Source organism: Monopterus albus, unplaced genomic scaffold, assembly GCF_001952655.1.
Source record: "Monopterus albus unplaced genomic scaffold, M_albus_1.0 scaffold424.1, whole genome shotgun sequence".
Taxonomy (NCBI): Eukaryota; Metazoa; Chordata; class Actinopteri; order Synbranchiformes; family Synbranchidae; genus Monopterus; species Monopterus albus.
In genome coordinates this window covers 176,267-185,037 of record NW_018128304.1, presented here as the reverse complement: position 1 = coordinate 185,037, position 8,771 = coordinate 176,267, and the positions used below count along the sequence as shown (strand labels likewise).

General features: G+C 45.2%; 1 protein-coding gene across 1 annotated transcript in view; it reads left to right on the top strand.

The window, feature by feature from the left end:
• The window catches only part of LOC109952001 (slit homolog 1 protein-like), a 58,066-nt gene that overhangs the window by 23,651 nt on the left and 25,644 nt on the right, over positions 1-8,771 (top strand). Inside the window, 12 exon segments of the mRNA XM_020586823.1 lie at positions 1,137-1,208; positions 1,455-1,526; positions 1,775-1,846; positions 2,389-2,552; positions 2,626-2,773; positions 3,192-3,263; positions 5,659-5,730; positions 5,988-6,059; positions 6,536-6,679; positions 6,783-6,946; positions 8,045-8,068; positions 8,265-8,409. Coding sequence (XP_020442479.1) covers positions 1,137-1,208; positions 1,455-1,526; positions 1,775-1,846; positions 2,389-2,552; positions 2,626-2,773; positions 3,192-3,263; positions 5,659-5,730; positions 5,988-6,059; positions 6,536-6,679; positions 6,783-6,946; positions 8,045-8,068; positions 8,265-8,409 — 1,221 coding nt within the window.

Here is an 8,771-nt window from a genome sequence, read left to right as displayed (position 1 = left end):
TCGACCATGGAACCCCATTCCATGAAGCTCTCTACGCACTGTTCTTGAGCTAATCTGAAGGCCACATGAAATTTGGAGGTCTGTAGCTATTGACTCTGCAGAAAGTTGGTGACCTCTGTGCACTATGCGTCTCAGCATCCGCTGACCCTGCTCTGTGATTTTACATGGCTTAGCACTTCGTGGCTGAGTTGCTGTCATTCCCAATCGCTTCCACTTTGTTATAATACCACTAACAGTTGACTGTGGAATATTTAGTAGTGAGGAAATTGCACGACTGGACTTATTGCACAGGTGGCATCCTATCACGGTACCACGCTGGAGTTCACTGAGCTCCTGAGAGCGACCCAGTCTTTCACAAATGTTTGTAAAAGTGGTCTGCATGCCTAGGTGCTTGATTATATACACCTGTAACCATGGAAGTGACTGGAACACCTGAATTCAATGATTTGGATGGGTGAGTGAATACCTTTGGCAATATAGTTTATGCCGTGTGGTCTCCGTACACCAGCGACCTTATATACTTTGTTAATAACAGAACGTAAGTCAGTATATCTAGTTGTTCTTTATTCAATCAAACTAGTGCTAGAAAAAGAGAAAGAAAGAGGAATAAAGTACAAGTATTCTGCAGCTAGTCGTACATTATTATTATACCACTTTTAATTTGTGACTGAATCGAATTGTACACACTGTATCATGCACCGAACCATGTTGAGAAAAGGTAACATCGTCCCCTCCCTACTAGGGTTTTAGGCTTACATGGTCATATGGTTTAAACAGATGGAGAAGGAGATACAGAGCTTTTTGTTTCTTCGGTGTGGTTTAGGGTATTGGCGACAACAGCACAACGTTGCCGAAGCATCACTGAATGATTAGATTACAAAATGAAAAAAGTAGAATTCACAAGAAAGAGAATGGAATTTGTTTAGTGTGGTGACTTTTTTGTGCCTGGCGTTTAGGAAATGTTTCACTCTCTCTTCTGTTTGAATTCGAGTAGAACAAACTGGTAGGATGTGCCACTGAATCATTTGCACAGATTGTTATATGTTAACACAAACTGTTGATACATTAAAATCAGTCACCTGAGTGAAATCTGTGTCTCTCAACAGCAAGTTTCTCCCTCTGCTCCTGTTTTTCAGGGACCTGAGTGAAAATGCCATTCAGGTCGTCCCACGGAGAGTGTTCAGAGGGGCCACGGAGCTGAAAAACCTGTGTGTGGAAGTACACACTAAGACACACACATGCACAAAGCAGAGATGTTAATGATACAAACAGCTACTGCAAAGAAACCGGTTCACACATTGTTTAGTTCATACAGATGAATATATATAAAATTTCATAAGATGGTCTAGTGTGAACTGAACATAACAAAACCCAATTGATCACATAATATAATATTGGTTGGCTTAACTGATCAATTAATGAACTGTTTTGGTTTGTGTTGTTTTGACTGCCAGTCAGCTGGATAAGAACCACATCAGCTGTATCGAAGAGGGCGCGTTCAGAGCTCTGCGATCTCTGGAAGTACTGTGAGTGTCCAGGAACATCATCAGTTTCCACCTGTGTGACACTTACAGACGGAACATTTAAATCTTTTCACAGCAAAATAAATCAGATTTTTCTTCTCCTTTCTTTATCTCATCTTCTTCCACCCATTTTCTCTCACGTTCACTCATCATCGACCTTTTTCTCTCACACACTCATCATTCTTGTCACTGTTTATTTCTGTTTCTGTCTTCGCTGTCTCCCCCACTCTCTCCCTCTCTCTCTCGCCCAGCACTCTCAACAACAACAACATCAGCACTATTCCAGTTTCTAGTTTCAACCACATGCCGAAGCTCCGCACCTTGTAAGTTCCTCACCTTCCTTTACTACATTACCCAGGATGCCACAGTGTTAATTCTGGGAACTGAACCACAGTGAGCTGTAACAATCAGACACTTGTTTCTTATTTTTGTCTCTGTTCTTTCTTTCTACATTCTGGTTCCTTTCCTTTCCTATGCTGCTTCCTTCCCTTTCTTCCTCTGCCTCTCTGCTGCTTACCTGATTCTCCTTCTTTCCTTTGGCCCTATTTCCACCCTCCTTCCTCATTCGCTTCTTCTTTCCCTTGTGTTCTTCCTTACTTTCTTCACCCCACTCCTCCCTCCATCCATGTGCACTTTAATTTTCTGCCCTTTGTCTTTTCACTTCATTCCTTTGTCACATTTCCTTCCTCCTTTACCTCCTTCCCTCCATCATTTCCTCCCTCCTTTACCTCCTTCCCTCCATCATTTCCTTCCTCTTTTGCCTTCCCTCCATCATTTCCTCCCTCCTTTACCTCCCTTCTGCCTTCCCTCCATCGTTTCCTCCCTCCTTTACCTCCCTCCCACCCTCCTTTCCTCCCTCTCCCAGTCGTCTCCACTCGAACTCCCTGCGCTGTGACTGTCACCTGGCCTGGCTGTCCCCGTGGCTGCGACAGCGCCCGGCATTAGGCCTCTACACTCAGTGCAGCTCTCCTCCCACCCTGAGGGGCCTCAATCTCGCAGAGCTGCGTAAGAGCGACTTTGCCTGCTCAGGTACGGCAGCATGCATTGGTCAGATGGTGGATGATGGACTAGACCTTGGAACCGTTTTCTTGTTTGTTTTAAGGCCACAGTGGCAGCGCGTTTGTTCAGCCGTGCAGCCTGGCGTCCGGCTCCTGTCCTCCCATGTGCTCCTGCAGCAACAACATAGTGGACTGTCGAGGGAGGGGCCTCACCGCCATCCCCGCCCACCTGCCTGAGGCCATGACCGAGATGTGAGTATCCCAGAAGAACAGGAGTCATCCAGAACTTGTCCTAGATAGCAAACAGTGAGTCTAACAGCAGAATGAGCTTTACTCTAAGTCCTTCAGCACTTAACTGGTGCGCAAGAAGGAACCGGGAGTGAAGATCGGGTCAGGCATCACACTGTGATATACAGTAACTGAAGAGTGTGAAGATAATTCATTCTGAAGCCAAATCTAGTAAGCAGACCAAATATCACCAAGGAAAAGCAACAGCTGTGTTATGTTAGTCAAATTTTTGTAAGATCTTAAATTATTTTCACTAGAGAATTGATGTTGTGTGACTGAAACTGCAGACAGGGTGTTGATGGATGTGCATCCAGCTGGCAGCTGTGTCGAGTAACAACCTGCAGGAGACAGATTATTAATGTCTGTCTCTCTCTCTCTCCAGCCGATTGGAGCAGAACGGCATCAAGTCGGTTCCTCCAGGCGCCTTCACCTCCTACAAGAAGCTTCGACGAATGTGAGTCCTTCAAAGCACTACCTCGTCGTCATCCATTATTTACACCGCGTATTCCTGAACAGGGTCACTGTGGGCTGGAGCCAATCACAGCTGACACTGGGCGAAAGGCGGGGTCCACCAGTCTATCACAGGACTGAGATGTAGACAAACAACCGCACACACTCACATTCACACTCACTCCTACAGGCAGTTTAGAGTCACCAGTCAGCCTAAGCTGCATGTCTTTGGACTGTGGGAGGAAGCCAGAGTACCTGGAGAGAACTCACACAGACACAGGGAGAACATGCAGACTCCACATTGAAAGGCCTCGGGTCGGCCGGGGTTAGAACCCAGAACCTTCTTGCCTGAGGTGACAGCGCTAACCACTGTCCTGCTCCTAATGTTAAAGTAATTCTGTCTTTTAGTAAATGTCAAATATTTAATACAAGACCACAATGAATTTAAAATCAACTATCTGAAAACAGAAAACAGCAGGAAATCCCTGGGCAGATGCAAAAACATGCTCAATAGATTTGACCCCCCCAAAATAACGTGGCTGCAGAGACAAATGTGTGGGTCAGTTTGTCTGCTGCCATCAAAAAACTGCAATAAACAAATGGATGGAAAAGAAGATTAGAGATTTTTTTGTTCAGATTTGTCTGAGAAGTTAAAAAAAAATGCTAAAATATTTCCTTCAGCTTCTTTGATTTGCAGTATAATCATAATTATTATGAGAAGAAATGATTAAATTGACGTTTTTTATGGGAGGTAGTCTAAAAGTCGGCTTGACTAATAGCATCTGGCCAATGACATGACAGTATTTCTGCCTCTCCTGGGGCGAAGCCTGTGAGAAAGTATTAGCGTTGCCAACTGGATCGCTCTTGTCTTCCTCTGTCTCCACTGTTCACCAAGCTGCGGTTTTCCTCCTCAACATAACAAACAGCCCTAGTGCATTTTCAGCCTCGAGGAGCGCTTGATTTATGACAGCCTTCAAAGAGATATAGCCCCCATCAGAGGCCCTTTAGGGTCCCACATGATGACTCAAGTGTGTTTCATTGTGATCCGGTTGTTTTGTTTAAAAAAAACACATTTGACCACAATAGTAATATTCATGGCTCCTTGACTTTCTTACTTTCCTTGTGGTTTTCGTTCTGTCCACTGCTGCTTTTTCTCTTCTGTCTTTGCCCGTTTCCATCCTCAGGCATTCTCTCTCTCCATCTTTCACTCTCTGTGGCTTTCCTTTTCCTCATAAACGTATCCTTTTCCCCACTTCTCACATCAGCACTGTGAGACCTATTCAAGTGCATAGAGGCAGACTGATTACATTACCAGGCTGGGTTAAGTGGTATTAAAATTTTTTAATCTAACATGTTATGGTTTGGCTTCCCGGCCAACCGGGCCGGCACAGTCGCTATCTCTGTCTCACTTACATCTCATGAAGTGGTGTTCCTCTACTTTATAAATGGATTTTATTTGATTCAAATTGATTAGAGGATTAGAAAAATGGATAATAAAACCACCTACCAGGATCGGTAGATGAGAGGGAGCGGGGGAACATGAGATTTTACTAGTTTGAGTAAAATCCAAGCAGAATTCTAATAACAGGAAAGAGACTGTAGTAGACAATCCCTCCTTCCATTTTCATCCACTTATCTGAGGTTGGGTTGGAGGGAGCAGGTCCAGGCCCAGACGTTTCTGTCCCCTGCGATGCTCTCTAGCTCCTCTTGGAGGACCCTGACGTGCTCCCAGGTTAGATGAGACATATATAATCCCTGGGTCTACCCCTGGGCCTTGTCCCAGGTGGACGTGCCCAGACAACCGCCTGTGGCAGCTGCCCAGGAGGCACCCTAATCAGACACCTCCACCAGATCAGCTGGTTTCTTTCAATGTAAAGCAGCAGCGGCTCTACTCCGAGCTCCCTCCGGATATCTGAACTCCGCACCCTATCTCTAATGCTGAGACCAGCCATCCTATGGGCAAAATTCATTTCAGCCGCTAGTATTTATGAGATCGTTCTTTCCGCCACCACCCAGAGCTCGGACCATAGGTGAGGGCTGAAACATACTGTAGACTGATTGGTACACTGAGAGCTTTGCCTTCTGGCTCAGCGCCCCCTTCACCACAACAGTACAGTGTAGTAGACCAGACATAATGAGCTCATCAATAAGAGTTTACAGACGTTTTGTGGAGTAACAGTCTAATCTTAGAGTCAAACATCAGATTATTTATTTGAGCTGAAACTGAAGTCAAAGATAACCCCATCATTCCTGCAGCTTAGTGAAGTCTGAAACCTGCAGAGACAACTCCTGACCCGGGACAGAGTTCACCTTGACATCAAACCACAAACGAAGCATTCAGCAGTTCTTTGAATGTTCAGAGCAAACGTTTCTGACCGCTGTGTTTGTGTCATTCACAGAGACCTGAGCAACAACCAGATATCCGAGATCGCTCCAGATGCTTTCCTCGGCCTCAGGGCTCTCAACTCGCTGTGAGTAGCACACAGGTCTGCGTGCTGAGAGGGGGCGTCTTCCATCTACAGTGTGTCTGTAGTATGCCTGTCTATATGTGTCTGTACTGTGGTGTATATGTTCGTGCTTTTGTATGGAAATTTACCAGTGGAGTATGAAACTTAGAGTTTTACTAGCAAAATAAGAGTCTTACTGTTGAGTTGATAATAAAACATCCTATAACTAGGAACAGACTGACGGGCTATATATGAACACAGGGTCTCTCCTCTGTGTGCAGCGTTCTGTATGGTAATAAGATCACGGAGCTGCCCAGCGGTGTGTTTGATGGCCTGGCCTCTCTGGAGCTGCTGTAAGTCCAAACCACAATGCACATATACATTTTTGTCTGAACACAATTTACACTGACTGTGTTTTAAATGAGCTGAGTCAAATGTCTTGAGAGTGCCCGAAGCTGGTTAATCTGATGGATGGAAACTAATGTGTGCTCGAAACCGAAGCTTTTTGAGCTGATGTGTGTGGACTCCCAGAGAGTCACAAAGACTGCAGCACTAAGGGACAAAGGATGAACAGTCTGAGAGCAGCACATATTCCTAGCTAGTTTTCACTGCTGAGAGTAGTTCATCAACATGTGCTCGTCCTGCATGGCGTGACAAAAACATCACGTCACCGGATTTTGCTTGTAGCTCATTTAAACTCCTCGAAATGTTAGATTTTAGTGGAGGAATGCACCTTTGTAGTTGTCTTCAAGATGTTTTTTGGTTTAAACCTTTTACTGACCGAGCTTGTGAAATGCTTTTTTTGTGAATGACCTCGACTGTCCTTCAGGTTGCTGAATGCAAATAAGATCCACTGTATCAGAGCCACGGTGTTCAAGGATCTGGAGAACCTGGCTCTGCTGTCACTGTACGACAACAGGATCCAGAGTCTGGCCAAAGGCACTTTCAGCTCCCTGCACAGCATCCAGACCCTGTAAGACGACACACACTCACACATGCCTGTTTCTCTTCAGTTCTGTTTGACTCCACTCGTTCTGATCTGACTGATGTTCCTCCACCCTGTGATTTCCCATCAGCCACCTGGCCCAGAACCCCTTCGTGTGTGACTGTAATGTGAAGTGGCTGGCCGAGTTCCTGCGGTCAAATCCCATAGAGACCAGCGGCGCACGCTGTGCCAGCCCTCGTCGCCTCGCCAACAAACGCATCGCGCAGATCAAGAGCAATAAGTTCCGCTGCTCCGGTCAGTGCCACCATGTCTGTGTCTGTGTGAGAGAAAGTAAAAGGAAGAAATGTGAACTAAGACGAATGAAAACCTGGGTTTATAAGCTACAGTGTAAAATGTTGAACTACACATGAACAAACAGTATGTGCAAGAAAGGTAGCATCATTTTCTCCCACAAGTCGTGTGTTATGTACATGTCCTGTTATATATAGTGACACTGTGCTGTGAGACACCAACACTTCTTTGTTCCTGACTGTCACACCACTACTTGTGCAGAAAAAGCCTGACCAGCAAGAATTGTCGTCTCTTTTTCTCTGGTATAAAATATGTAAAACCAGTCAAATCATGGTCAGATAAAATCTCCTAAACGCAGCATTGTTCCTGCTGGAGAGACGATACTGTTCATGGCCCAGCTTAGGCCCATGCAGGTATCTACAGTGGACATGGCAGCTCAAGAAGAGCACGTGTTTTTTGTAGTTTAACAATAATCATGTTTTGTATGTTTTCTAAAGATAGAAGTATTGTCAGTGAAATGTTCGTTCCAAATATTTTTGTACTATGAGTTGTGTGACCACTGCGTTGGCTTTTAAACCCTGACTTATGTTATGAAATAAAGTGCAGGAAATGTTCAAGTTCTAACAGGCTTTAGGATGAAAATGAAGAATTCCCCTTTTGGTTTAGACACAAGAACCACTGTTATTTGTTCATCTCAACAGTTAAAGAGAGGCGAGAAGCAGCACATTAACCTCACACACTGTAACTGGACGCCTGTAACTCCAGGCTCCTGGCTGTGTTCATGTCCCACACCATGCCAGCGTGTGAAGCCAGTGGAGCCACAACAGGCTCCCTGATCACTGTATAAATCACTCCGCGCTGCCTCAGGCTGCAGCCAGGCCTGGGCAGCTGGACACAGGCCCACACGTTGCTTCTATTAAACAGCAAAACATGGACATGGGTTGTTTCACGTCTCCCCTTTGTGTGTAAAATGTTAAAACGTACTTCTGCCAGTTCCACACAGACCTCCTCCAGGAGCGTGTGTGTGAGAGAGACTGTCGGAAGTGTCTAAAACCTTGTGACTGATGTAGTTTTGCTTCTTCTCTTCCTTTTCTCTGACAGCCAAAGAGCAGTACCACATCCCAGGTGATTGTCTGTGTTTGTGTCTTCTATAGATATAGTTAACTTTACATCAATTATTTTGCAATAACAAAAGTAAAACTGCTACAGTATGCGTTTTCAATTAAGGTAATTTGAGAAAAGCAGAAATTAGATGTCTCCTAAGTTGTTATCAGCTTGACCCACATATCTGTGTCCTCGCTGTGTGTGTGCATGTGTCAAGGTACTGCAGACAAACGTCTGAGCCACGAGTGCAACAGTAAGCCGGTGTGTCCCGCTAAGTGTCGTTGTGAGGCTAACGTGGTCGACTGCTCCAACCTTCGCCTCACCAAGTTCCCTGAACACCTGCCCTCCTCCACTGAAGAGCTGTGAGACACGCATGACCAAATACACACACAAAAAAACACACGTGCACTCTAGTCAGAGTCCAGCCACTACTGGATGGTTTATGTAAAGACATAACCAGGTAACACGAGCAGACCCCTGATAGTTGGTTATTCAAGACATAACCAGGTAACACGAGCAGACAGTTTTGGTACAGACCCCTGATAGTTGGTTATTGTAAAGGCTCTGCACAGCGGTGGTTCACTCACACAGGTTGGTGTGTTCGAGCTCTTCTTTGGGCTGTGTGTGTGTGCAGCTTTGTCACTTCTGTTTGGTGAGATAAACACAGTTTTGGTTCATCAAATATGATACCACCATAACAACAGTGACGATTTCTGGAAATATT